This window comes from Pteronotus mesoamericanus, unplaced genomic scaffold (assembly GCF_021234165.1).
Source record: "Pteronotus mesoamericanus isolate MK-2021 breed Mesoamerican mustached bat unplaced genomic scaffold, CSHL_Meso_final scaffold_408, whole genome shotgun sequence".
NCBI lineage: Eukaryota > Metazoa > Chordata > Mammalia > Chiroptera > Mormoopidae > Pteronotus > Pteronotus mesoamericanus.
Window position 1 is genome coordinate 7311259 of NW_026555315.1, and position 27095 is coordinate 7338353.

At 59.8% G+C, this 27095-nt stretch overlaps 1 protein-coding gene across 10 annotated transcripts in view; it reads left to right on the plus strand.

The window, feature by feature from the left end:
• HDAC5 (histone deacetylase 5) overlaps positions 1-27095 on the plus strand; it is a 35481-nt gene that overhangs the window by 5206 nt on the left and 3180 nt on the right. For 2 of the 10 annotated variants that reach the window (XR_008530826.1, XM_054593178.1), the window contains exons 2-19: positions 570-780; positions 7658-7729; positions 18233-18715; positions 18823-18937; positions 19217-19347; positions 19479-19625; positions 19713-19825; positions 20137-20268; positions 20493-20715; positions 21914-22128; positions 22390-22677; positions 23378-23543; positions 24388-24521; positions 24883-25003; positions 25507-25556; positions 25718-25825; positions 26262-26317; positions 26457-26544. Coding sequence is in view for 9 of the 10 variants with exons in the window: in XM_054593178.1 (XP_054449153.1) it covers positions 759-780; positions 7658-7729; positions 18233-18715; positions 18823-18937; positions 19217-19347; positions 19479-19625; positions 19713-19825; positions 20137-20268; positions 20493-20715; positions 21914-22128; positions 22390-22677; positions 23378-23543; positions 24388-24521; positions 24883-25003; positions 25507-25556; positions 25718-25825; positions 26262-26317; positions 26457-26544 (2664 nt within the window). In the remaining variant the exon portion in view is untranslated. Of the gene's footprint in view, positions 1-569; positions 781-7266; positions 7730-18232; positions 18716-18822; positions 18938-19216; positions 19348-19478; positions 19626-19712; positions 19826-20136; positions 20269-20492; positions 20716-21913; positions 22129-22389; positions 22678-23377; positions 23544-24387; positions 24522-24882; positions 25004-25506; positions 25557-25717; positions 25826-26261; positions 26318-26456; positions 26545-27095 lie in introns of those variants that run through there. The other 8 variants (XM_054593176.1, XM_054593177.1, XM_054593182.1 and 5 more) reach the window with 7 other exon arrangements.

The window sequence follows — 27095 nt, forward strand, 5'->3', positions numbered from 1 at the left end:
ATTCCTGGAAACAGCATGGGTTATGGGTAGAAGTGGGCTGCTCTCTTTCTCTGACCAATTGTTAAAAGGGGCACATTGCATTTCGAGAGTTGGGTGGCACAAGGATCAAAGAGTAGGGAGATGACACCTGGGAGTCCCAACACAGGCTGCTGGGCTGGGATACCAGCTTCTCCCTTAACTTTCACCAGAGACTCCCGGTCAGCCCTGCATCTCCCGTCCGCCATGGAAGGAGTGGAGTTCGGAAGCCTTTCTGCCCTTTGTTCTTTGTGCACATGCAGCCCCTTGGGAGTCTATGAGGTCTCTCCACCTGGCGGTGGGCACTGTCACCTGAAAAGGAATTTGTGGGGGTGTGACTACTGTAGCCATTTCCCTTCTCTTGAGCGCTGGCAGCCCGACCAGTTAGAAAGAGAAGAAACCCGGGTTTGGTCCAGTTCTGTTGATTCCCTCTGTGTCCCTAGGCAACTGTCCCTCCTCCTCTTCACCAGGTGTAAACTAACAAGCTCTGAGGTCTCCTTCAGCTCCCAGATTCCGGAGTTGGGGGCCTCTAACCCTGCTCCATCTCTCCCCAGGGATGCTGTTTTGAGTGCCTGACTGCCTCGCCCAGAAGGATGGCCTCGGATGGGCATTAGAGGCACAGCGGCCCCGGGCTCCTGTCCCGTCCGTCTGTCTGTTATCGTCTGTCTCGCTTGACATCATCGCAGCTCCATCCCCTCCTGTCCCAGCCCCCAGCGCCAGCTTCCTGCAGGCCCAGAGCCGGCATGAACTCTCCCACCGAGTCGGGTAAGAGCTGGGAGGCTGGAGAAGGGCGCCCCGGGGTGGCTTGGGCTGCGATGCACACACAGTGCGGGCTGGGAGCCCAGGCCCGTCTCAGCTGTGAGGGAACGAGGGGGTCAGGAGTGGAGGAGCATTGTGGGAAAGGGCAGAAGTGAACCCGAGGTTGCGGATCCCAGGGTACAACCGCGAATTGATGGGTCAGCAGCCTGAACTGGCCCTTGGAGGCCGTGGGTCCGACTGCTGTCCCCATGCCTGCCCTGAGAGGGGCTGCGGGTCCCTGAGTCTCTCTGGGGGGTCTGGGCATGATGTCGGAGGAAGTTCCCTACCATAGCTGAATGCCAGGCCTCCTTTTTGTGGTGATAGCTCTCTTCCTGGTGGCGTGTTTCTGTGTCTCATACTTTTCTTTTTTTTTAACAGAAGTTTGTGGGGTCTTGGCCTCGGTCCGTGTTGGGGCGTGTGGTGTTGGGGCGGGGTGCGATGCCATGTAGTTAGAGGGGTCTTGGCTTTGTCCTTTGAGTCAGGTGCACGACCCCTGCTCTGGTTGGGCCCTAGACGTGGTGGATTCCCAATTTGGGGTCTTTGACTCTGAGATTTCCTATTCCTCTCGGCTCTTAGGAGCCTGCCTCCAGCCGCCAGAAATAGTCTCTGGGTGGGACTCCAGGCCACTTTGTGTGTGGGTGGGTCTGGGTGTATGCCCGTGAGGATGTGTCCAAGTGGCCTGAGCTGGACCCTCAGGAGTTTCACAGAAGGGTCATGGGTCACTGTGGTCAAAGTAATAACTGCCTTCTCCCCTTGGCTGTCTCCTTCTGTGCGGCCTTAAAGGGTCAGAGTCCTTCTTGCTCAACAGCCTGTCCTGTCTCCCACGTCTTTTCCTGTAGGGGCGGAGGAGCAGTTTTCCTTCTTGTGGCGATGGGAAAACTAGGGTCTGGAGAGGAAAACCTGTTTGCAGGAGAGACGGAAGCGGCTTCAGGGAGCCGTCCGGGGCCCCCCCTTCTCGCCTCCTTCCCTGCTCTCAGTTTACTGGACCTGCTGCTTTCTGTTGTGGGGCCCCGGTGCTGGTGACATGTGGCAGAGGCCCTCACCAGGTCCTGGGGGTCCAGCAGACTCAGCGAAACTGGAAGCTGGTGGGGGTTGTTTGGCTTTGTGCCATTAGTTTTGGTCAAGGCTGCGCCCCCTCCCCCTTCCCTTTCCAGCATCACACGCCCGGGGCACAGGCTGCGGGCAGAGTGGAGTGCCCGCTGGAGAAGGCTGCGCTCCGAGACTCGCTGAGTCTGCTCCACCTGATGAGCCCCTTCTGCAGGGGTGGTGCTTTCCCTTGCCCTCGCCTTCATTTGACCTCTAGGGGCCGTGGCAGGCGATAGACATGGGGAGGTCGGGGTGGGCTGTTGAGCTCGGACTTCCTGCTTCCTCCTCTGAGAGAAGAGGCGGGGAGGGGGTGGGTGGTGGGGGGGGTTCTCATCACTTCCTGGGGCATCTCAGTGGGACACTGCCTCGAGCAGGGTTGTTGTCCTCAGCAGTAGCGCCAGCGGTACCTGCCCTCTGAGCTACTGTGTTGACCTGTCCTTGGAGCCACCTCCAGGCACAGGGGGGCTGGGGTCGGAGCCAGGGCCAGCGGAACAGAAGCTGCCCAGAGGCATCTGTTGGTGGCTTGGGAAGGACATTTCCCAGTTTTGGGATTTTATTCCCTTAAAAAAAAGAGGCTAAAATAATCAGCTTCGGATAGATGATGTCACCGGGTTGCCTTCCAGATGCTGGTGGTCCCAGTTTCCTTTGCAGCCACTTCTGCAGGGGTTAGTGGGAGTGTGGCAGTAGCTGAAGGCTTCCCCCAGCACAGGAGCCAGGTGGCCTGGGAGCGACCCCTGAGCCCGCCAGGTGGGGGCTCCTGAGTGGGGCCTGTGGAATAGGCTACGCCTGCGGGCCAGCTTTCCCGCTCCCCCCAGTAGGGGGAGATGCTGTCCTCTGGTGTCTGCGAAGGAAGGAGAGGAGGGGGCCAGAGGCCGGGGACCTCATTTTAGGACTGTGGAGAGGCCTCAGGTGGGATCATTGCTTGGGCGCACGCCGTGAGGCCCTTCGCCCCTGAATTTTCTTGGGGTTCCGGGCTGGCTCTCCCACTTGTGGAGTGAGAGCCGCTCTGGGGACGGCCACCTCCACAGGCTCACCCTTGTCAGCGGGCCCAGCATCTGCTATTCCCAGAGTTCAGGGTGGCATTGGGGCTGGGGCTGGGGGTGCCCAGCGCCAGGCAGAAGCTTGGATACCACGTGCCTTTGGACTCCACGGAAGTAAAATGAAACCATGAGTTGTAGCTAGAGCACGTGGGTGTCTACTTCCCCTGTAGACACCCTGTGGAGAGGCCTGGGAACAAAGGTGGGTACAATGAGCACCACTAGTCCCTGCGGCCTGGGGGGCCCGGCCCCTGAGCATTCCCACCGCCTCCCGGTCCCCGAAGGCCCGTTCCTCTTCCCTTCGGACGAGACCAGCACTGCTCTTGGCTTTCCCTCAATTCCTCCCAGGGCAGGAGCTTTCCTGTGCGTTAAGTCCTCCCTGACTGTCCCTAGTGTGTGAAGCCAGGAGCTCGGCCTGTGAGGAAGAATAGAAGGTGGTTCAACCCTGGCCTCGGAACAGACAAGTTGGGAAAAGGGAGTCCTGGGTGAGGGGCGGCAGGCAGGGACCCGGGGCCATTTGCCTCCGGGGCGTACCCCTCCCCCTCGGCATGTGGGAGCCGATCGCCTTACCTCTAGGCTGGGCTGAACGCCAGCATTTGACCTGATTTGCCTCTTTTCTAGTCCTGGGTATAGGCAGAGCCCCCTGAGGGGGCTGCCTGCTTTCCTGAGGGGGCCACTGCCTGGTGCCTGGCTTCTCTTCAGGCGAAAGGGGACTCCAGTTAGGCTTTCTTTATTTTTCTGGAACCGATCACTTCTGCTTCCCTCAGTGCGTTGAAGTGCTGGCAGAATCTGTGCCCTTCCTGGGTTTGGTCCCACTGATTGGAGGAGCTGCCATGAGCCCTGGGACCTAGGCCCGCTCTGCTGCCCAGAGGAGAGGGCAGGAGCGAAGCCCGCTGTGCGAGCCAGTCTAGATGGCGACAGGGCCCCAGGAGAAGGCGGCCAGCTTCCTTGTTCCCAGCGTGGGAGGGAGGCAAGCTTCATGACGACACCTGCTTGCCCAGTACCTCCCAGCACACTCCACACTTTCTCTCCTTCCCTTTCCCAGGAGGGAGGGAAGGAGGGCCGCTGCCCCCTCCTTTCTGGGTGACCAGAGAAACTGGGGCATGGGCGTGGGGTGGAGCCAGGAACCTCGGCGTCCTGCCTCCCGGTCTCCAGCTCAGGCTCTGCCTCTGAGCCCCTGGGGAAGGCGGGCGGCTGGCCCTGAGGAGGTGAAAGTGGGTCAGGGCCAGGGGTGGGGGGTTTGGGAGGTGGACTCCTGGCATCCCTTCCCCACTTAGGTGCCTCTGGCACACCTCTGTGCTCACCAGGGATGGGGGGGTCTACTCTGCTTCCTCTTCCCCACTCAATCATTCCAAAGGGATTGAAGGCTTAGAATGGGATGGTGGGAGGAGGCAGGGTCAACCTTGAGGGGATGTGGAAGATGCCAAAGTAGGTGTTCATGTTTTTGCTGGACTTGGTTTCAAGTGAGAGGGCTCAGCTAGCACCTAGCATGGGACCAGGCATACGGCAGCACCCAACCGAGACCAGCGGGCTCCAGCGCGACTGGGCTCAGAGGGCAGGAGAGGACTGGAGGGCGGGCGGGCCTCATGTCCCCAGGATCCCAGGGAAACTGGTGCCCCGCACTCCATCTGGGGTGCTCTTGGGCCAGCCTTCAGCTTTCGTACTGCCCGCAAAACACACTGCTTTTTTCCTTTTGGTTAGGCCGCACCCCAGCCATTTGGACCCAGGAAAGGGGAGACTAGAGGGGCCCAAGGAGCCTGGTTGGGTTCCCCTCCTCTACATGTACGGGTTAGGAGGTTTGACCCCAGCTTCCAAGGGACAGAACAAGGTCATTGTGGTTCTGAGGTGATGCTGGCTCCGAATGAGGCTCGTGCACCCCATGCTTGGTGGGCACTCGCTCTGTAAGATTTGTAGGGTGACATGTGGGAGCGCCGGACGGGTGCGGATGCAGGAGAGGCATGAAGCGCGAGGACAGGGGCTGTAGAGCAGGAAGGATTGAGGTTAGGCATCGGGAAGATCTTGTTGCATCACTGGAACCTCAGAAGTGAAAAAAGACACTTGTCCTTATCCCAGGCCTCCTCTCTGACTGCCCTGGAGGATCTTGGGAACTGCACTGAGGATTCCCTGGCTGTGTCTGATGCTTTGTTTCCCACTTCTTGCTGTTACTAGAAGTCATAACAGTGCTGGGAATTGCCCCAAGCCCGGGCTCTGGCCACTTTTGGGTGCCCAGTTTCCTGGGTGCTTTTATCTTCCCTAAGCAGAGACTTCTTTGCTTAGGTTTCTGGCCACTCGAGGTTCCGGGGGCCCTGCTTTGAGTCATTGTAACTGGTGACTTCCTCTCTTCCAGGACAGGGCTCCTCTGCCACACTCGCCTGTGCCTGGGGCAGGCAGAGAGAGCCAGGACAGGGTCAGCCAGCCCTTCCGGTTGCTCCCAGCGTGGGTGGGTGGAGTCCTGGGCTGGGAGGGGCTCCTGCCCCTGGCTTTCTGGGCTCCCTCGAGTCTGCTGCCCATCACCCCGCTGAGGGGACCCTGCCCTTCACTTCCCCTCCTTTTGAGAGAGCCAACTGGGCCAGGACGAGTTAGGGGTTGAGGGTGGGGAACGAGGTCCCCAGACCTACCCCGAAGGTGTCCCTCAACTGCAGACCCCCGTGAGGGCGCTGCCTCACCACCATTTTTCTAGAGGCAGCCTCGGCTAAGAAGCTGAGGCTCCAGATGCTTGTTTAGGTCCCGTTCCCCCCTCGCCCCCAAATATACATCTTGCCAGCCAGCCTGTGGCCTGGCAGTGGCCACCTCTGCCACCGCCCCTGTCCATGTGCACCTCCACCTGAGGGCAGGGGGCACCTTTGCGGTCCCAGGCTGAAGGAAGCTGACTGGGAAGATGGGCTCTAGGAGCCACAGCCACCGTGTCCTTGGTTGGCCAGCTCCTGTCGGACTCCCGACAAGAGGGTGAGGTCATCCAGTCCAGGGAGAGGACAGGTGTCCCTGGCTCCATGCCTGGAGTTGGGGGCAAGAAGGGGCCAGGAGGGGGCTCTAAAATAGCAACTGTGACATCAGGAAGGGGGAGGGGGACACCGACCCAGGAATAACCAAGCTATTAAAAGGCTCCAGTAAGGTCAGGGGGCCAAGCGGGATCTCTGTACCAGTGGGAGGCACAACCTGAGGAGAAGGGACGGGGTCCACAGTGGGCAGGGTAGGTGGGTAGCGCCGGTTCTCATGGGGCACCGGCCCCAGGTCCCAGGGGCACCCAGAACAGGAGCTGCTCTCAGGTGTGCGGCTGGTGGGGAAGAACTGGCTGCTGGCAGCCTCTTGGTTCTTCTTAGAGGGGCTCCAACCTCAAGTGTATTCTACATGGGTGCTGGGGGCCATCGCTCCCGTTAATGGGAACCCTGGGCAGCTTCGCACACTCCCTTATGCGGGACGCTGTGGTCTGTGGTAGTTAGAGCTAAGACGTTTCGGCCCGACGTTGAAGCGGTTATATGGCCAAGGGTGAGTGACTTCATCTCTCAGTTTCCCGATCTGCATCTATCTTGTGAGGTCATCGTGCAGAATAAATAAGTTGATGTATGTGCTGCTGTTAGCGTTACACCTGGCACGTTGCCGCTGAAGAGCTACCTGTGCTCTGAGAACGGGCAGGTGCTCCCAGGTCCCCTTCCCTGGACCGGTGTGGGGCCTGTCTAGGAAGAGTCTACTGTCCCCTGGAAGGGAGCTAAGCAGCCTCTGGAGGTGACCCCAGTAGGTAGGAGGGAGCTGCCATTTAGCTGCTGCCCAGGTGTCTCTCTGCTGGTTGAGGGGGTGAAGAGGCACCTCCCAGCTCTAGGGAGAGCAGAGGTTAAGTAAACTCCCTCCAGGCCCTGCGAAGGGCTCCAAGGGAGGAGGCCAGGTGGCCCTGTCCGCCATCCTCTTAGAAGTCCCTTCCTCTTCCTGTACCTGCTCTGGATGTGAAAGGGAAGATAGAGGATAGAATTGTTTTTTGGTCTCCAGCCCCTCACCTGCGAAGAGCAGGGCCAGAGCCGCTCTCAGATGCGTGGGTACTCTGGTGGTACCTTCCCCAGCCTCGCCTCTGGCCACCCGGCTCTGTGGCCTTGGCCCTGAGTGCAAGCCCTCCCCTGTTCCCATCCCCCTGCCTGGCGCTTCCTCCTGGGGTGGAACGCGCCTCCCCCCATGGGGCCTCCGCCAGGCCCGGGCTCCTGGCAGCCAGCCGGCGGCTCCCTGAGCATGCTCCACCTATTTATAGACAGGGCCCTCCCCCAACTGCTATTTCAGTCTCCTGCCAGCTGCCGGCGGCTCATTCGGGAAGGAGGAGCAGGGAGCCGGTTCCATAGCTGTCACCCAGGGCTGGGAGGGAACACAGAGAGCCCGCCTGCCTGCTGAGCTTCCCTTCCTGTCCCCTGAGTGCTCAGCCATACTCCAGCTCCTGAGAGCTGGGGACAAGCCGCTTGTCCAATGCCCCTCTAGGGGTGAGCTGGGCCTGTGACTCGGGCCTCTGGGCTCTCCCTGCCACTAGGGGTGCCTAGGCCGGATGAGGCACCTCCCCGAGTGTGGGTCCCGGCAGCAGCGGCCTGAGGGAATCCCTGAGCAGTGAGGGCCAGCCCGACCACCTTCCCTGTGTCTGACTCCCGCCTCGGGCGGCCCCCTCCCTGGCATGCTGCTGGTGCCCAAGGCTCAGGGGCTCGTGGAGATGCTGCAAACCATCTATGAGACGGAATCCTGTTTCTCAGCAGATGGGATGTCAGGCCGGGAACCATCCTTGGAAATCCTGCCTCGGACTGCTCTGCACGGCATCCCTGTGGCAGGTAAGTGCCTCGGTGTCCTCACCTGCCCTCTGCCATTGGGCACCCATTCCCTGGGGCTAAGCATCTGGCTCTGAGATTCACTTGGGGGGTCTGGCTGAGATCTCTCAGGGACGCTTTGTGCTGAGAATGTGGGTAGTCAGGGGAGTCGCACTCACTGAGGTGGGCTTTCCTGCCCTCCCTTCCGCTACACTGTGCTGCATCTCTTCAAACCCCTCCGGCGGGGCCGGCATTGGCTGCTGGGGGCTGTAGGTTGCTAGAGGATCCTGGCCTAGTTGGCACCGTGGTCAGCGGGGGGAAGTGGGTCAGTGACCTGCCTCCAGGCTGCCCGCCCCCCAGGCTTAGGTAGGGGAAGAGGCCAGAGCTGAGTGTTCACGCGAGTAAAGGCTGCCTTAGCTCCTCAGGCTGGGGGTTCTGAGGAGCAGAAGTCCAGTGCAGTGATTTTTGCAGGTCCCCAGTTGGGAGTCCCCTGGGGATAAGCCACCTGGGCAGGAGGCTTGTGCATCTGTGGTAGAGTTAGGCAGAGGCTGGCGGCTGGGATGTTGGGGGCCTTTGCTGCCTTAGGTCTTCGCTCCCCACGTCTTTCCTTTCTCGGGGCCTCAGTTTGTTCCCGTCGCATGAGAGCAAAGCAGGGTCTTCACATAGGCTTGAGGACCCCCTAGCCCTGTCACCTTCTGAGCAGGGACTTTCTTGGCTCTCGGCTGGAGGTGGGGTCCCCCAGACCTGGGCCACTCCCTCCCTCGCTCCCAGGAACCTGTTGGCAGCATCAGGCCTTTCTGGCACAGCCTTCCCACCAGGCCGGCACCACAAGATGCTTCCTCAAGGGAGGGGCCCGCTGGATCCATGCCCGCTTGGCCCCTCCTGGCAGTGGCTCGGCACTTGGGTGTGGGTGTCTGTGTGTGTGTATGGGGAGTCTTTGCCTCTGGGTACGTGGGTGTGGGTCCCAGGCTTTGAATTGGAAGGTGGGAGCCGTGATTTGGCTTTAAACCATCGAGGGATAAGGTTGCAGCTGAACTGGGATGTGTCAGAGGATAAATAAATGTTTTGGGTAGATTTGGAAAACTCTTGGAACAAGGCCTGCCATCTGCCTGGGCAGGGATGCCCATGCAGTCTCCTAGGGTAGGGGCATAACCCTGAGGGTCAGCCCTGCAAAGCCCTACATGGTCCCCTGGGAGGGAGTGTGAACATCGAGGGCTGGTCTAGCCCTGGTCTAGTTGAGTCTGTAGCTCTAGCTAAAGACCCTGCCCAGCGGCGCTTGTCCCAAAGCCTCTAGGAGTCAAGGTGGTCTCTCGGGAAGCAAAGGACTGACTCTGCAGCGCATCTGCTTGGGGGCAGCTCTATCCCATTTGGCAGATGCGTATCAGTCCACCCATCCTGCCCTGTTCCCGCAGTCCCTTGCCTCCCAGCAGGAGCTGGGGGTTGTCCTGAGGTTTCCCCTTCAGCTTGTTCTCTCACCTTCTTTCAAGGTAAACCCCAGAATCCTTACAGGAGGGAACCCCACTATCTCTGTCCGCGCCCCAAGGCTGCCCGTGGCTGCAGAGAACCCCGCAGCCAGCCTCTCTCTTCGGATCCCCGTCTCCGCACGCACCCCCAACACGCACACTGCCTAGCCTTCTGAGCGGTGGCGTGGTCAATGCTGGCAGGAGGGAGACATGAGTCACCTCAGCAGCTCGGGGAGAGGGCTAAGAATGTCCCCCCTGCGCAACTCTGATGCTGTGTCTGTGACGCGGCTGGGGACAGATATAGGCCGGGAGCTCGGCTGCCTTTTTTTTTTTTTTTTTGGACTCTGGAATGTAAATAGACGTTTCAAATAGAAACACTTTAACCTTTGGGTTAAAAAAAAATCCACCCCGGATAAACATGGCCATGAGGGCCCAGGCAGCTTGGTCTCCCCCCGCACCCCCACCCCAATCTCTTGATCAGTCTCCAGACAGGATGCAAGAGCCTGTGGCTAAAAAAGCAGGTGTCCAGGGACGCCTTTTGGGCAGTGTGTGTGGCCAGTCTTCTGCAGCACGGCAGGACGGGGAACAGGGGCTTTCCAGGGTGCACTCTGCCTGCTCCGGCAACAAGTGTGGAATCCCGTTTTAGGGGAATCCTTTGCGCCCTGGGCTGTCTTTCACGGCCATGTCCCAGCATTAGCACAGTGCCTGGCACACGGATGAATGAATGATGCTTGAGGGGCTGGCATCCAGGGCTGATGGCAGGACTCCTAGGCTCTATTCCGGGGCTTGGCCCTCGGGGTAAACAGACAGATGCGGTGAGTTGCCCGAGTCGGGGAGCCAGAGCCTTGGCAGGCAGAGCCTGTGACGGATGCGGGGTACACGCTGCCGTTCCTGCCTGGGGAGGGGGACAGAGTACAGCTTAGGTCCCCCTAGGTCTGGTGCCATCCCAGGTCTTCCTGAAGGGCCTCCCCACAACAGCCTGGCACACAGTGGGGCACCCCCTCAGCTGGGCTGGGTCCCAGTCTGGGGAGCCTAGGAGCTTGACCTCGGGGGTGAAATTCCCCAGGATGCAGTGCTGGGAGATCCCCTGCCTCCCTTCTGTGGGCCCTGGAGTCCCGTCCGGCCCAGGCTGGGCAGAGCTGGTGCTTGGGCGACGTGCAGGACATTATGAGCAGGCACGGAAGGGGATACTCCTTTCCCCAGCCAGGGCGGGCGTGTGTCCTGCCGGTGCCAGGAAGGGATACTGTGGATATTGGGACATGCACGAGTGCCATGGGGTGTGGGTTTGGTCTTGGGGTTTCCCCTGGATATTCTTGCTCATGTTCTTCAGACCATTCCAAGCTTGGCTGGGTGTGTGGGTGTGTAGGTTGAGGGTGTAGGGTGGGTAGGAAGGGTGAGACTGTGGTGGGAAGGGAACTAATATTATAGTGTATTAAGTGACAGGGTGTCAGGTGCTTTCCTTATCTCTTCTAGGAAGGTATTAATAGCCATGTTTTAAAATTGAGAAGGATCAGAGAGGTTAAGGAACATGTCCACGGTTGCAGAGTAAGCAACAGCTGAGACTCGGACTCGGGTCTCTGTTAGGGCCACTGCCAACACTCACAAGAGCTCCTTTGTGCAAATTTTAAAACGTGGCCCTTCTTTCAGGTGGATCCATTCTCATGCCAGCGTGCATGGCTTAGCGGTTGGATCATCAGCCAGATTCCAGCCCCAAATTTGCCCTCCCAGTCAGGTGCCCTGGTGCAGCACACAACCTGCACAGCCTCGCGTGGCGGGCCTGTCTCCATGCCTCCAAAGTTTCGGCTCCTGGAGAATAGAGACCAGTCTGCTTGGCGAGGCTCCTGAGAAGAGGCTGTTTTCCATAAATACTGGGGACCGCTTCGTCAGCTGTTCCCCTTCCTGCGAGGGTTTTGGCCCAACAGGAGAAGGGGGCTGAGGCACAGAGTTGTGCACCCTGTCCCATTCCGACAGCCTCCCCTGCCCCCATCCCCTCCTACCTCATCCCCTCTTCTTGTTTTTGAGACCCTCAGCTGTCCCTTTCCTGCTGCACAGCTGCCAGACAGGAAATCAGATTAACCGTGTCCACGCACACAGCTGTAACAGCTGTCAGGTTGGCAGCAAAAATGAGTGGAGCCAGCCCTGGGACACTGTGAGAAAGTAGTTCTCAAACTTTCAGTTGTATCAGAATTACCAGAGGAATGGCTTGAAATGCAGGTTCCCAAGCCTTGCCCCACCGCCAGGTTCAGGTCCTGTACAGTTGGCCGCAGACCAGCGTTTGAACGCATCTCGGGGGGTTCTCATGGCAGCAGACTCAGACCGTGCATGAGCAGGGGCTGTGTGGAGGCAGGGGTCATGTGGACAGTGGTCATGGGGCCTGCCAGCCTGCCCGTGGATGTCACCAGCCGCCCTGGGAGGCCCCGGTGGGCGTTAGGACTCTCGGGAGAAGAGCCTAGTACAAAAGGAGGGAGGTTGTTACCCCGGCCAGAATCAAATCCAGCTTCTAGCCTGGCAGTCTGGGGAGGGAGGATGTCTTGAGACGCTGGGGAGCAGGTGGCTACCCCCCTGCCGGGGTGGGGGATTGTGGCAGGCGGCCAGGTGGGCAGGTGGGCAGGCTGCCCTGCTGGACGCTCGTGGCTGGGTTGTGCCCTGAGGCCCCTGCTGTCCGCCCCAGGTGTGGAGTGAACAGCCCCAGCAGCAGCTGCAGGCTCGGAATGGTTAGTGGGCCTTTTCTTTGCCGCCAGCTTGGTGCCCAAGTGTTTCCTGGACGGCTGGGAGGCTGTTTCTCCTCCGCACAGCCGCCCGAGATCAGCGACGAACTCCAGTGAGAGCCGTTGTGCCTTCCACGTGGGCTCCGTACCCCTGAGGCTTAGGGTCCTTTGGAGACACGGCCTGCCTCCAGGTTTCCGGGGGCCCGCCCACATGGCTTCCCTCTCCCCTGTGCTCCTGGGCTGTCGTGTTTCGGGGGCCCTTAAGATCCCTGGATCTGTAATGTTGAGCTTGGCTCCTCACTCCGTCTCTCATTAAATTCAGGAGCAACCCTCAAGGTTTCTCCTATTTCGTAGCGGGAAGGAGAGAGAGAGCCAGGAGAGCTGGTGTTAAGCCCTGGCTGGCTCCTGTGCCTTCTTTCAGGTGACTTTGGACAAATCTCTTCCATTTGTGGCCCTGCTGTTCCCCTCTGTCAACTGGGGAAGTTAAGTTGCTGATTTGCAGCCCCTTCCTGTACTAACATTCTAAGAGTTTCTGAAGTTGGTTGCACATTGCTTGGGCTGTGCAAGAAGAGGGGCCTAGGAAGACGTGGAATAGAATGGGGAAGGGAAGTGTCGCCTGCGGTGGGCACAGTAAGGTTAGGTACCAGGGAACACTTTTTGGCTGCTTGGAACTGGGGCCCCGAGAGCAGGACTCAAAACTCACGCTCGTCTGTGCCAAGTAATGCTATTGAGGGAGAGGAGGGATTCCACCCCCGTGGGCTGAGCCACAGAGGACAGAGTGGCCTTTCTTGGAGGGAGTGAGGCAGGAGGGAGAGCCTGGAAGAGCCACCTTTGGAAGGAGTCTGTTCCCAGAGATTCCTTCTGCAGCCCTGGGACCCAGCTGCTGGCCACGCCAGCTGGTGCCGTACGGGGCCTGCAGGAAAGGCTTTGATTGGGACAGGACCGTAGTGTGACCTTGGGACAGTCTGAAAGCAGAGAGCTAAGGCCTCACTCTGGCAGAGGTCTGAGCCTGACTTCCTTAGAATTCAGGTGGTCTGTGAACTCGGCCCCACGTGATTCTAAGTATTTCATTTCATTCACTTTAGAAACATTCTGAGAAGTGGTCCATAGGTTTCCCTGGACTGCCAAAGGGGTCCAGGAAACATCAGGAGCCATTAATAATAGCCCTGACTAGCACCTCTTGAGACTTTTCCCAGGCCCTGTGCCAAACTGTTTTGCATGTGCTATCTCTCCTGAGCCAATGGCTCTGGGAGGCAGGTGCTATTCTTACTCCCATTTCACAGATGCCTGCACGGAGCACAGGGAGGTGCCTGGTCCCTTGTCCTAGGAAGTGGTAGAGCCTGATGTGAACCCTGGTTTTCTCCTACTCCAGAGCCATGCTCTTATTCAGTAGGCTACGTGTGTCACACATGTAGACCTTGGGAAAATTGCTAGGTGAGAATCATCCCCAGCCTGCACGTGTGGAAATGCCGTCTGAATTGTGGTAGTACCTGTTGAGCCTAAATTGGCCTTGCTAATCTTGTAAGAGCCCAGAAATAGATCCTGGGAAAGAGTCCTTAGTGGGGAGGGGTCATTGGCGTCATGGGGAGGAGTGTGAAATGCTGTTCCTTGCCTCCTTCCAAAGTCCCTCAAGACCAGGAAAGGGACAGGAGCCTTTTCCCATTCTCCAGAGGGACAGAATGAGGTCATTAGACATTTAAGGAATCTGCTGACGCCCCAGCTTGCTGCTGAGGGTGTTGGTGCCGGTAGAGGATGCTGCGCTTCCTGGGGCGCTGCCAGCCTGTTGCTCTCCTCCGGAGGGACCAGGCACCCAGGCCTGGTGTGCGCCGAGTCGCTGGGGTGCCTGCAGTGGGGCCAGGCGGCACAGGCTAGTGTCTGGAGGCAGCCTGCCTGAGCTGAGAGTCAGGGCGCCTGGGTTCGAGTCCCTGCTACTAAGCTGGTGGGACCTTCTGCACAGGAGCCTAAGAGGCTTGGTTTCTTTATCTGTGTAATGAGAGAGTTGAAACAGGCGATCTCAAAAGCCCCTTTTACCATCTCCCCAGATTTGTTAGGGTGACTCCTAAGATCGAGGGCTTATCAACAAAGGTCTCATTTTTGTCCTCTGTAGGAATTGCAAACAGTTTAATGCATGCCTCCGTCACATTCTACGTACCGTAGTCCCCTTAGGCCCCTTTTCTCCCTAGACCTCTGTGGCCTATGGCTCCTGGGAGCGGGGCCTTTTAGAGCCGCCTGTTAAGCTTTTTTGGTCTGCTCTGCAGGTCCACACACGGGGCCACCCTGTTCCCTCCAGGGCTTCTTCAAGGGAGACTGAAGGTCTCCATTTCCCTTTTTACCATTTACCATTTTTCCATTTACCATTTCCCTGCTGCCAGCGTTGGGGTCACAGGGATCCTGGAGCTGTTAATTTCTCCAAGAGAGGGCTCGGAGCCAGGACATGGCTTGTGATGTGTTCCTAGCAGGAGGGAGGCTTGGCCCTGAACTGTTACTCCCAAAGGTGCTGCTGAAACCTGCTCCTCATGTCCTAGAGCTACTTGGGTGCTTGGGGGTGGGTCCCTTTGCTTGGACAGTCTGCACACAGCCTAAGGCTGTGCTGGTGGATGTCCCAAAGATCACCCCGTAAGCACCTGCATTATCAGCCCCCGTCCCCCGAGGAAACAGGCTGTCCCAGGTTGTGCTGCCCGAAGAACCTGCTGTGGGAGCTCCCACTGGACTAAGGGGGCTTATGGAGAGGTAGGAGGCCCGGCTGGATGGGAAGAAAGTGTCATCACTGCCCAGTTGTGCCCATAGTCTGGGCAGGGAGGCTCCTTCTGAGCCAGAGCCTGGCATGTGTGGGCCACTGTGATGGCTGGGGGTACTCAGCCCTGCCCACCCAGCCACCTGGGCTGGGCTCCTCCACGGGGACAGTGTCGGTCACGCCTGCAGAAGGCCAGAGGACAAGATAGTGTTGCGGCTTGTTCCTAAGGCCACCACTCCCAGAGGAAGGGTGAGAGTCCCCAGGAGGGAGCAGAGTCTGGAGCAGGGGAGACGACGCTTCCATCTCCCCCTGGAGGAGGTTGCTGGTTGGCTGTCTGGCTTACCTTCTGTTCCCTGCAACTCTGTCGGAGGAGGTGTGAGGAGGTGTGAGTGTACGGGGAGGACCCAGGGCCTTGCCCTTCCACGTGACCCCTCCCCCGACCTTTCAGTGGTCTCCCTGCTAGCGGATTCCCAGCCCGTCCTCTAAGAAACAGGGCCCTTCTGCCCACTCTCCCCTTCCCAGGGGTTCTCCCACCTTCCTTGGTCCACCAGGAGGTGATCGGTCGACAGCTGCCTCTCGTGGCACACCCATTTCCCCTCCCAGGTGTTGGTTCTGATGGCAGCCACTGCCACCTGCTCTGCTCATGCCAAGCTGGCAGAGGGCACAGGTCCTTGAGGGGGTGCAAGGCTATCCAGGCTGTAGGTTTCGTGCCAAGGAGACTACTCAGGGGCTCTGTGCTTCTCCCCCACCCTTTCCTGGACTCCAGCTGCGCAGTTGCAGCCCCTTCCATCCTGGATGGAGCCAGGTTGCTACCTGGTAGACCCCTGGCTGCATCCTGTCTGGGCCCCATAGGGCCTGCAGATCAGCATTCTCCAGTCGCCCATGCTTCCTGCTTGTGTGGGAACAACACTGTGTGGTGGAGCCCACTGGCTGCCCCACCACCTGCATACCAGTGGGGCTGCGGTTCTCACGGCTGCACAGAGCCTAGCATCTCAGTGGCAGCAGTGGCGGCAATGGCTGTGCAGGAGCCCTGGTGGGAGATTCCCCTCCCCTGAACCCATGTCCTCTCTGCAGGGCTCCTGCAAAGGGAAGCCAGCGCTGCTGGTGGCAGCTCCGTCCTGGGCGGGACTATCTGCTGGGAGCCAGGGGTGCTTGGGCCCCTGCCCTTCCCTGGGTGGGCAGGCTGGCGTTGGCTCCCGCAGCCCCGGCATTGCCGGGAGCAGCAGGCCAAAGCCCGTCCACTTCTTGGCTGAGCGATGGGAGTGGCTCAGGCCAAGTCAGGCTTTCCTAGAAACAGATAACTGTCCCTCCAGCCTGGGGCCTCGATGACCGTTTCCAGGGCTGGGGAGACCCAAGGCTGGCTGCTGGCTCTTTGCTGCCACCCTGCTTTGTACCCTGGGTGGTGCTGGCCACCTCCAGGAGGGCCCTTTGCAGTTTTCTGGTGCTGGGACAGGCCATGGGTTAGGCGCAAAAGTGGATGAGAGAGAGAGTGGGGGGAGGCGGCAGAGGGGGAAGAGAGTGTGTGTAGCTCCACCCTCTTGGCCACATCTGGCCACTCCTGCAGATGTGGCTCTGGCCTCCTGGCCGCAGAGTCGTCAGTGTGGCTGGCGGGCAAACCACAGAGGAATGTGCCCAGCAGTGCAGGGGGGAGAAGGGGCTGGTGGGGACTGAAAGAGACACTCTGCTCAGGCTTCGCCACCCCGCCCCCAGTGGGTCCTAGGGGCCCTGTTCAGGCAGGAGGCTAGCAAGGCCTTGGCCTCAGCACGCCTAGGCCCTGCCTTGGCGACACTCTTGCAGTGCAGGCTTCTGGAGAGATCTAGGCTCACAGATTGCTCAGGGCACTGGAGCCCCTCCCTGCTCCCTGCGGACTCCCGAGGAGGGCGGCGGTGGGGGCCTGCTCACAGGGGCAGGGGACACAGCCCTCAGGATGTGGGGGTCCTTTCCTCTCTAGGCCCAGGCTGGAGTGGGCCCTTGCCACAGAAGTCCTCCGAGCTCCCTGCGGCCTCCCTGGGCTGGAGTGTGGAAAGTGAGGGCTTTCTTTGGAGAAAGAAATGGAAAAGAAACAAGATGGGTTGGCCTTGCTGCTCTCACTTCCTCCTTCCCGGCCAGTGGATAGCCTGCCTTCCCCTTCCTGCTGGCGTCAGGAGGCTTGTGTGGTGTGGGCTGGGTTTGGGGCTCCTTGCTGGTGTGGTGTTTGCCCTGGCAACCACAGGGCAGTCAGTGATGGGAAGTGACATTCAGTGACCAGTGGACGGTGTACAGGCATCAGGAGGGCAAGACCTATCCTTCTCATTGGAGTCTTTTGCCACTCCCTGGAGCCTGTCAGCCCACTGGCCATGTGGGGGCCTGGACCTAAGGTCTTGGGACCCAGTAGGCCCCTCGGCCCCTTTCCCCTTCCCAGCGGGTCGTCCCTGGGACGAGAGTTCTGAGCAATCTGCCTCAGCTCCTGCCTCCCCTTGCTGTTACCCTTCTTCCTGTCTGATTCCCTTTCCTTTCCTGTCTCCTCCTCCCACCTCCGCTCTGTGCATGCCCTCCTATTCTCCCATTCTCTCGTTCCCTCCTCCCCCTAGGCACAGCTGCTGTTTGGCTCACTCTATATATAGCGGCATTTGCAGGGTAATTACAATAAAACTGTTGAAAGGAGATAATCCAGCAAAGGAAGCAAGTCTGACTCCCAGCCCCCTCCTGTCCCTGGTTTGGTGCAGCCCTGAACCCCCTTTCCCTGAGGCCTCCTGCCCCCACCCCACCCCCAAATCTTAGCCTCTCCAGGTGGCCTCACCTTCCATCTGCCCTAGTCGGGCATGGGGAAGAGAAAAGGGGCGGGGGGTGGGGTGTCTAGAGGGTCCCCACAGGCCCCTCCTGGGTTTACCGAGGGCCATGGCTGCCAGCCCCATCAGTTCTAGAACCAGCTTCTGTGCCTCAATTCTTCTTCCAGTGTAGGCTTCTTGGCAAGGAGGAGTGTGTGGTGTCAAGAGGTCGGGGAGGAGGCACAGCGAGGACAGTGGTTAAAAGCATAGGGTTCGGATTCGCATCTTGGTTCATCAGTCACCTGGCTGTTTGCCTTTGGTCATGTTACTTGAACCTCTCAAAACCTCAGTTTCCTCATCAGTAAAGTAATTCTTAGAAAATACCCAGTGGCATTAACTATCAATGACAGTCGCGTGCACTCAGTCTTTTAGGTACTGTGCTTCACGCGTATGCATCTTTTCTTACTGAAGTTCATGACTTTGACCTCATTTAATTAAGGCAGAGGGCCGTATTCCCAGAGCAAGAGATTTGACTGCCCACCTCTCTCTGTTCTCTCTTCGTCTAGTAGCCCTGCCTGGTAGCTCTCTGAGCGCCAGGCATGGTTGCCAAGGCCTAGTGGGGTCTGGGATCAGGCCTCCCGAACCCTTTAAAAAATTTTTTTAAAAAAAATTATTTATTGATTTTAGAGAGCGGGGAAGGGAGAGAATGAGAGAGAAACCACTTTGTTGTTCCACTTACGCATTTATTGGTTGTCCCCTGTATGTGCCCTGACCAGGGATTGTGCCCTCACCCTTGGCATATCGGGGCGACGCTCTAACCAACTGAGCTAGCTGGCCAGGGCCTCCTGACCCGTTTCTGTCTCTTCTCCCCACAGTGGAGGTGAAGCCGGTGTTGCCAGGAGCCATGCCCAGCTCAATGGGGGGTGGGGGTGGAGGCAGCCCCAGCCCAGTGGAGCTGCGGGGTGCTCTGGCCGGTCCTGTGGACCCCGCGCTGCGGGAGCAGCAACTGCAGCAGGAGCTCCTGGCACTCAAGCAGCAGCAGCAGCTGCAGAAGCAGCTCCTATTCGCTGAGTTTCAGAAACAGCATGACCACCTGACACGGCAGCATGAGGTCCAGCTGCAGAAGCACCTCAAGGTGAGCAAGGGGGGCGTGGGGGGGCCACCCAGACCTTTGACCCCCGCCCGGACCTGCTCACCCTGCCTCCCTGTCCTGCAGCAGCAGCAGATGTTGGCAGCCAAGAGGCAGCAGGAGCTGGAGCAGCAGCGGCAGCGGGAGCAGCAGCGGCAGGAGGAGCTGGAGAAGCAGCGGCTAGAGCAGCAGCTGCTCATTCTGCGGAACAAGGAGAAGAGCAAAGAGAGTAAGGCCTGGGGCCTGCTGGGGCCAGCCGGGACTCCACCCTGCCCCCTCATCGGGCTTTGGGGACCTGGTCCCAATCACCCTGGTCAACTGTATCCTGTCTCGCAGGTGCCATCGCCAGCACTGAGGTGAAGCTGAGGCTCCAGGAGTTCCTCCTGTCGAAGTCAAAGGAGCCCACGCCAGGCGGCCTCAACCATTCCCTCCCGCAGCATCCCAAATGCTGGTAACGGCCCTGGGCAAGTGTGGGGAGCAGAGGTGCCCCGCTTCGGGGCTGCCCATCCATGGGCGGGAAAGGGGCTCCTGGCCTGAAGCCATGTATGGGCCCTCCAGTCTCCTAGGAAATCCTGCTCCTGGTTTCTCTCCTCGCTTCCCTCCTCTAGATCCATTTTTTAATCCCTACATAGAGTGGATATCTCATAAACGTAGATTGCTGGGGGTGGCAGGTCTAGCTGGCTGGGTGATAACTTAGATGTGTCTCTGTCCCCGTCCCCCAACCCTCCAGGGGAGCCCACCATGCTTCTTTGGACCAGAGTTCCCCTCCCCAGAGTGGCCCACCCGGGACGCCTCCCTCCTACAAACTGCCTTTGCTTGGGCCCTATGACAGCCGTGATGACTTCCCCCTCCGCAAAACAGGTGAGCGCCTGCTCAGCCTGGCCTCCCAGAACGTGGCTCCCGGGACGAGGTGGTGGGAACGCGGAGGGGCTGGGCTTCGGTGTGTGCCCATGCGTGCGGATGCGTCTGAGCCCCGGCTCCCCTCTCCCTAGCCTCCGAACCCAACTTGAAAGTGCGTTCAAGGCTAAAGCAGAAGGTGGCCGAGCGGAGAAGCAGTCCCCTCCTGCGTCGCAAGGATGGGACTGTCATCAGCACCTTTAAAAAGAGAGCTGTTGAGATCACAGGTGCCGGCCCTGGGGGTAAGGACTCCTCTCCCATCCCCGTTCTGAGGGCCGGGAGCAGAGGAGGCTCCCGGCAGGCCCAGCTGACGGCCGCTTCTCCCGTAGTGTCCTCGGTTTGTAACAGCGCGCCAGGCTCTGGCCCCAGCTCCCCCAACAGCTCCCACAGCACCATCGCCGAGAACGGCTTTACTGGCTCAGTCCCCAACATCCCCACCGAGGTACGGGGCTGCCGGGGCAGGGAGGGAGGGCCGGGGTGTTCCTTTTCCCTTGGAAGAGGGACAGCAGTGCCCTCCTGCCTGTCTTGCTGAGCGTGCCCAGCAGAGCCCTCTCTTCCCACGTAGGCAGGCTGGAGGGACCTGTTGCCCTGGTGTGGGGCAGGCCCCACAGGCCCCTGAAGGGCTGTGAATCTTAGCCCGCCCCGCAGGTGGGGCTCGGCGGGGGGAGCAGGGCACCTTTCAGAGCCTCAGCCTTGGCCCCAGTGGCCCCCCTGGGCCTGTGCTCACGCCTGTCTCTCCTGACTGCTCCCCAGATGCTCCCCCAGCACCGGGCGCTCCCCCTGGAGAGCTCCCCCAACCAGTTCAGCCTCTACACGTCTCCCTCTCTGCCCAACATCTCCCTAGGGCTGCAGGCCACGGTCACTGTCACCAACTCACACCTCACTGTAAGTATGGGCGCGTACCCTGTCTTCTCTCTGGTGTGGAGCTCCTTGGTCCTGGGTGTCCCCAGCTGGAGCTTTGGTCCTCCCGAGGCCCTGAGAGAGATCAGATGGCTCGCCCCAGAGCTGGGAGGTGGGCAGAGGGTAGTTGAGGGATGCTGGTCCACGGTTGGCGGGCTTGGGGCCACTCTACACCCCTCCCTCATCTCTGTCTTCCCTCTCTGTCCCAGGCCTCCCCCAAACTGTCGACACAGCAGGAGGCCGAGAGGCAGGCCCTCCAGTCCCTGCGGCAGGGTGGCGCACTGACTGGCAAGTTCATGAGCACATCCTCTATCCCCGGTTGCCTGCTGGGCGTGGCACTGGAGGGCGACACGAGCCCCCACGGGCATGCCTCTCTGCTGCAGCACGTGTTGCTGCTGGAGCAGGCCCGGCAGCAGAGCACCCTCATCGCTGGTGAGTGGGCGGGCGCTGTGCAGGCAGGGGCACGAGGCCCCCCCTGCTGGGGCTCGAGGCAGGACCGTCAGGGGGAAGCAGCCAGGGCTGATTCCCAGCCCTGCCATTGCTTTCGTCAGTGGCGTCATTGATCTCTTCATCTACAGATTTAGCACGTGCCTGCCAGGCACTGTTCTCCACAGCATCTGCTGCCGTGACGGAGCTCATGCTCCAGAGCAGCGCTGTCCAAGCCACACGTGTAAAGCTTTCTAGTAGCCACATGAAACATGTAAAAAGGAACAGGTGAAATTAATTTTACTAACATACTTAACTCCCTATATCTAGAATATTATCATTTCAACATAATCAATACAAAGAGTTATCAGTGAGATATTTTTCTTTGTGTTTCATACTGTCTTAAAATTTGTGTGTATCTCACACTGAGAGGATGTCTCAATTTATTTATTTATTTTTCTTTTAAAGATTTTAATTATGTATTCCTAGAGCGAGGGGAAGGGAGGGAGAATGAGAGGGAGAGAAACATCAATGTGTGGTTGCCTTTCATGTGTCTCCCCCCACCAGGGACCTGGCCCACAACCCAGGCATGTGCCCTGACTGGGAATTGAACCAGTGACCCTTTGGTTCGCAGGCCAGCACTCAATCTGCTGAGCCACACTGGCCAGGGCAGGACATCTCAATTTAGACAGGCCACATTTCATTCAAGTGCTCAGTAGTCACGTGTGGCTGGCAGCTGTGGGATTGGACAGCACAGCTGTGGACAGCCAGCCCTTAAGTAGCCAGTGACATCCGAAGAGGTTTTGCTTAAAAGACACATGATCCTGGCTCCCCGGCTCCCCGGCTCCCGGTCTCCCCAGCTTGGTAGGACCCACGTCTATGATCAGGGAGGTCTTGTAATTGGAGAGAACTAGTCATTGTTCACTGTAATGGAGGGCTTGAGACTATATGTGCACATGTTAAGTGGCTCAAAGGGAGAGAATGGAGAATCCAGGAAGGCTTGCCAGAGGTGGTGGCTCTGAGTTGTGAGACTGTTCACTTACAGGGAGGAAGAAGAATGGGGCTGAAGTTCAGGGACAGGGTGCTCCAGGCCCCTCCAGTTTTTCCTGTGTGGGTAGCTGGTGGTGTTTTAGGAGGGGGGAGTCTTGGGGTGGGATGCCGGGGTGCTGACAGTGATGGGTACTCCCCTCCCTGCACCCCACAGTGCCGCTCCACGGGCAGTCCCCATTGGTGACGGGTGAACGAGTGGCTACCGGCATGCGGACGGTGGGCAAACTCCCGAGGCACCGGCCCCTGAGCCGCACTCAGTCCTCACCGCTACCCCAGAGCCCCCAGGCCCTGCAGCAGCTGGTCATGCAACAGCAGCACCAGCAGTTCCTGGAGAAGCAGAAGCATCAGCAGCAGCTGCAGCTGGGCAAGGTGAGCTGGGAGAAGCAAATGTGCTGGGCTGTGCTGGCGGCAGGGCCAGGGTGGCAGGAAGGGAGAGGGGCTGATGCTCTAGGCCACTCCCTGGTGCCGCATCTGCTCAGAGGAGCCACCTTGCCTTTTTCTAATTCACAAAGCTCTGTTCGGGCTGGTTGGCTGCAGGGGCGCGGGGAGGGAAGGGCTGACCTTCCTGGGCCAGTGGCTGCACGGCTGCTCCCCCTCCCAGCTGCCGCGTTCCTGCTGCTCTGCCCTCAGATCCTCACGAAGACCGGGGAGCTGCCCCGACAGCCCACCACGCACCCCGAGGAGACGGAAGAGGAGCTGACAGAGCAGCAGGAGGCCTTGCTGGGGGAGGGGGCCCTCACCATCCCCCGAGAAGGCTCCACGGAGAGCGAGAGCACTCAGGAAGACCTGGAGGAGGAGGAAGGGGAGGAGGAGGAGGACGATGACGAGGAGGATTGTGTCCAGGTCAAGAATGAGGAGGGCGAGAGTGGTGGTGAAGAGGGGCCCGACTTGGAGGAGTCCAGCGCTGGTTACAAAAAGGTGCCCTTTCCCCCAGCCCTTGACCCCCACTCCTCTGCCCTCTCCCCTCCTTTCCACCCCCGGCTTCCCCTCTCCCGAGTCTGGGTGCCCAGGTGTGCAGGGGCAGCTTCCTGAAGAGAGAATGGGAGTCGGAACGAGACCAGGGGCTGTGGAAGGAGGGTGCTGCTGCTGTCGCTCTCAGAGCTGTCTGTCAACACCAGTCTGCCAGCCCCTCCCTGTGTCTGCGACTGCCCCCGCCTGTCTGCGCGCGCGCGTGTGTGTGTGTGTGTGTGGCGCTATCTGTGTTCCTGCCTCCATAGGGTGGGTTGTGCGCTGGTCCCTGTGCGTGCCTGTGTGCACGCGTACCTCCCCCCCACCCCCCGTTACTACAGTCTGCCCTGTGCCTAGCGTGCACTCCATTCATTGCGGACACAGCCCTCCGGGCCTGACTCATCCCACCCCCTCCCACACCCCCGTCCCTCTTACCTCCATGCTACTCTGGCATGACTCATTACTGTCCCCCCCCATCCCTCCCCGCCTCCTCCAAGGTGGAGACATCGAAGGCTGGAGCGTCTTCTCTTCCTGGAGGGAGGAGGTGGGGAGAAGAGGAGGCTTAGACAGGCTGGATTGGGGGCCCCCCTCGGAGGCCCTAGGGCACCTACCCTCACTCCCACTTAGGCTAAGCCTCACCCGGGCCCCCTCCCACTGTCCGCCTTCCCAGGTGTTCTCAGATGCCCAGCAGCTGCAGCCACTGCAGGTGTACCAGGCACCCCTCAGCCTGTCCACTGTGCCCCACCAGGCCCTGGGCCGAACCCAGTCCTCACCTGCTGCTCCTGGGGGCATGAAAAGCCCCCCAGACCAACTCACCAAGCACCTCTTCACCACAGGTGAGCCCCACCACTGCCGCTGTCCGTCCACCTTGTGCCAGGAGCCTGTGCACGGCATTTAGCTTAGAGGGAATCGGGAAGAGATAGTCCCTGTGCTGAAGGGACTTCTGGGCCCCCCAGAGTGTCCGGAAGGGAGGGAGAGCAGGCCTGCCTTCTCGCCCTGCGCACCACAGCCACCTGTGGAGGTGGGGCGGCCTCTGCCCCACTGGGAGGCAGGTGGTGAGTGCCCTGCCCCTACCCGCCAGGGCAGCATCCTTTTCAGGGTCTCACCCGGCGCTGCTGAGGGACCACCTGATTTTGTACCGTCACCGCACGAGCCTCCAGTGGGTGGATAAAGCCCACTGTCTCAGTTGGATCTTGCCCTTCTAGCTTCCCCTTTCTCCCTGCAAGGTCAAGAGTGAGGCCTCGGTCCATTCCAGAAGGATCTTCCATATAAAGTTGCCCTGTGCTGGGCTCTGAGGGGGCCACAGATGCCTGAGGATGGTTTCATCTGACCAGTGGGGAATGGGGGTGGGAGAGTGGCACACAGGCTGTGACAGGAGTTAGGCATAGAGGGTGTGCCCTGAGGGTACACGTCAGGGGCACGGTGGGCGGAGCTCAAACCCAGTACGGGTGTCCCCGGCAGGCCGGTTGAGTCTTGAGGAGCCAGGGAGGTTTGGACAACCAGTAGTGGAGGAAAACATTTCAGGAGAGAAGAGGGGCAAGTGTGTGGGAGGTGGCCCCGAGGGGGTGTGCGGGCCAGCGCAGCCTGGGAAGGGCTCGCTGAGCTCTGCTGAGGGGTGCGGTGGCCAGGCCGTGACACAGGCCGGAGCAGAGCTGGCTGACAGGCGTGTGTCTTGCTCAGGTGTGGTTTACGACACGTTCATGTTGAAGCACCAGTGCATGTGTGGGAACACACACGTGCACCCTGAGCACGCCGGCCGGATCCAGAGCATCTGGTCCCGGCTGCAGGAGACTGGCCTGCTTAGCAAGTGTGAGGTAAGGGAGCCCCTCCTTCCTCCAGCCCCCATCTCAGACCTGGCAAAGGCTTTTGTGTCTCCCTGTTGGTGGAGCCTCCCCTTGTGTCTCTGTTCACCCCTGACCTCAGGACCAGGCCCCCCAGCCACCTCCGAACCTACCCTTTGCAGCCTGTTTCTGCCATGGTCCGCAGCGGAATGGGGGAGGGCCCTGCGTTGGGGTCCCCAGTGGCCCGGGTATGCTTTCTCAAATGCCTTTGGATCTCCTGAGGCCAGAAGTAGCTCCGTGAGCCCCAGGCTGTGGTGCAGAGAGAGGGGTCCAGGTATGAGGCAGTGAGGCAGAACTGGGCCTTCAGTGTCACCCTTCTGCTCTCCTCTGCCAGCGGATCCGGGGTCGCAAAGCCACGCTGGACGAGATTCAGACGGTGCACTCCGAATACCACACCCTGCTCTATGGGACCAGCCCCCTCAACCGACAGAAGCTGGACAGCAAGAAGTTGCTTGGTGAGTGGGCAGGCTGACGGGCAGGGTGTGGACCAGCCCTGGTCTGCTGCCTGGGCGGGACAGGACGCTGTCAGGAAGACTGCCCTTGGAGTAGGCAAGTGGGTCCCGAGGAGCACAGGTCGTCCCACGGCAGAGTTGGCACAGTACCGCATGACACACCTCCAGGGGGCGCCATTCACACAGAATTAACATGATGAGAGCATGCTGCTGGGATGCGTTTGCAGGATGGAAGGTGACAAGGCAGGCTTGGTGATGGAGTGTGTTTTGCTCTTCTCCCTAACCAATCCTGACCCTTTCTCCCTGCCATCTGCCCCAGAGGTAGGATGTCACCCAGAACAGGGGACAGGCGTCTTCCAATTGGTATGGGCTGCAGAAGCCTGTCTTGTGCTTGGGTCTGGTCTTCTTTTTCTGTGACTGAGCTCACTGCCCTCAGCAGATGCAACCTGCAGTCCTGGTAGTAGTGGAGACAGCTTCCAGAACAGCCCTGTTTCTTTTCCCTGCAGGCCCCATCAGCCAGAAGATGTACGCCATGCTGCCTTGTGGAGGCATTGGGGTGAGCGGGGCACCTGCTGGTGGGGGTGGGTGGATGGCTCTCCCAGTTCTGGCTCCTCCTCCTGCCCCACACAGCCGCTGGCTGGCCGGCCAGGTGCCTACCCCGATTCTTGCCCTCCCCCTGCCAGGGGCACGCTGAAGCCTGCTCTCCTGCCCCTGCAGGTGGACAGCGACACCGTATGGAACGAGATGCACTCCTCCAGCGCCGTGCGGATGGCAGTAGGCTGCCTAGTGGAGCTGGCTTTCAAGGTGGCGGCTGGAGAGCTCAAGGTGAGCGTGGGCAGGGGGCTTCCGCACTGCACAGCTCGGGCTGGCCCTGCGCCCTCAGGAGGGGAGGGTGGGGCGGCCTTAGCTTCCCTTCAGGAAGGCGCAGGCCTTTGCGACGGCAGCTCTCAGATGCCAGAGTCTGGAGGAGGCGACAGTTCAGGGCAGCTGGGGGAGGAGGGGAAGAGAGGGCCTGGCGAAGTTTCTCTAAGATGCGGTGCACTCACGGGTGTCTCAAGGCCAGGGATGGGTCTGCCTGTCGGCCCACAGGGCCCACGGGGCCCACGGCTGGCATTCCTGTAGGCGTGTGTGATACATGTTTTTGATCTGTGTTCTCTTTCCTGCCGGGCTTACGCTTCTCTCCTTTTGTGTCCACCCCTCTGTGACCACCTTGCCTGCCTGTCTGTCTCTCGTCTCCGTCCCTCTGTCTGTACCTCTTCAGAATGGATTTGCCATCATCCGGCCCCCAGGACACCACGCTGAGGAATCCACAGCCATGTGAGTGCCACCCGGCCCTGTGCTGGGCCTGCCGCCCGCACCCCTTCTCCCTGTCTGCAGGGCGACGCGTGTGTCTGACTCACAGGGCGAACTGCTGCCGAGGCTGACCTCCCTGCCCTTTTCTCTTCCCTCCCTGCAGGGGATTCTGCTTCTTCAACTCTGTAGCCATCACAACCAAACTCTTGCAGCAGAAGCTGAACGTGGGCAAGGTTCTCATCGTGGACTGGGTAAGCATTGGGCTGCTGGCGCCGGGGTCACCCCCCAGGAAGCCCCCACCCGGCCTTGCCCCTCTCCCTCAGGCGCCCTCGCTGAAGCTGGGCCTGATGGCTTACTTTATGTCCTCCTCCTGCGCAGCGGCCCTGCCCTCCCTTTGTGCGGGGCTCCCTCCTCACTAGGAGACTCAAAAGTGGTTTTAGCCCATGGTCCATCTTGGCGCCGCCCCCCCCCCCCCTTTGCAGCCTCAAGCAGCTGAGGGGACTTTCTACCTTGAACAGTGGAGACCGATACCACCTTTGCTAGAGCCACTTCCAACTGGAGGCTGACTGTGTGTCAGGACATAGGGTGCTATTCACAGCCACCTCGCATAGTAAGAATTAGGATGTCCATTTCTACTAAGGAGACACTGAGGTGTCGGGTGACTTACCAAACCAAGGTTGCTTAGCGTGGGATATTTGCACTGGGGTTCAGATCAGGTCCTTGGGCCCCAACACTCCTGCTCTTGCTCCCACGCGGCGCTCCTCGAACCCGGCCTCTCCCGGTGGAGGGAACTGTATGCCCC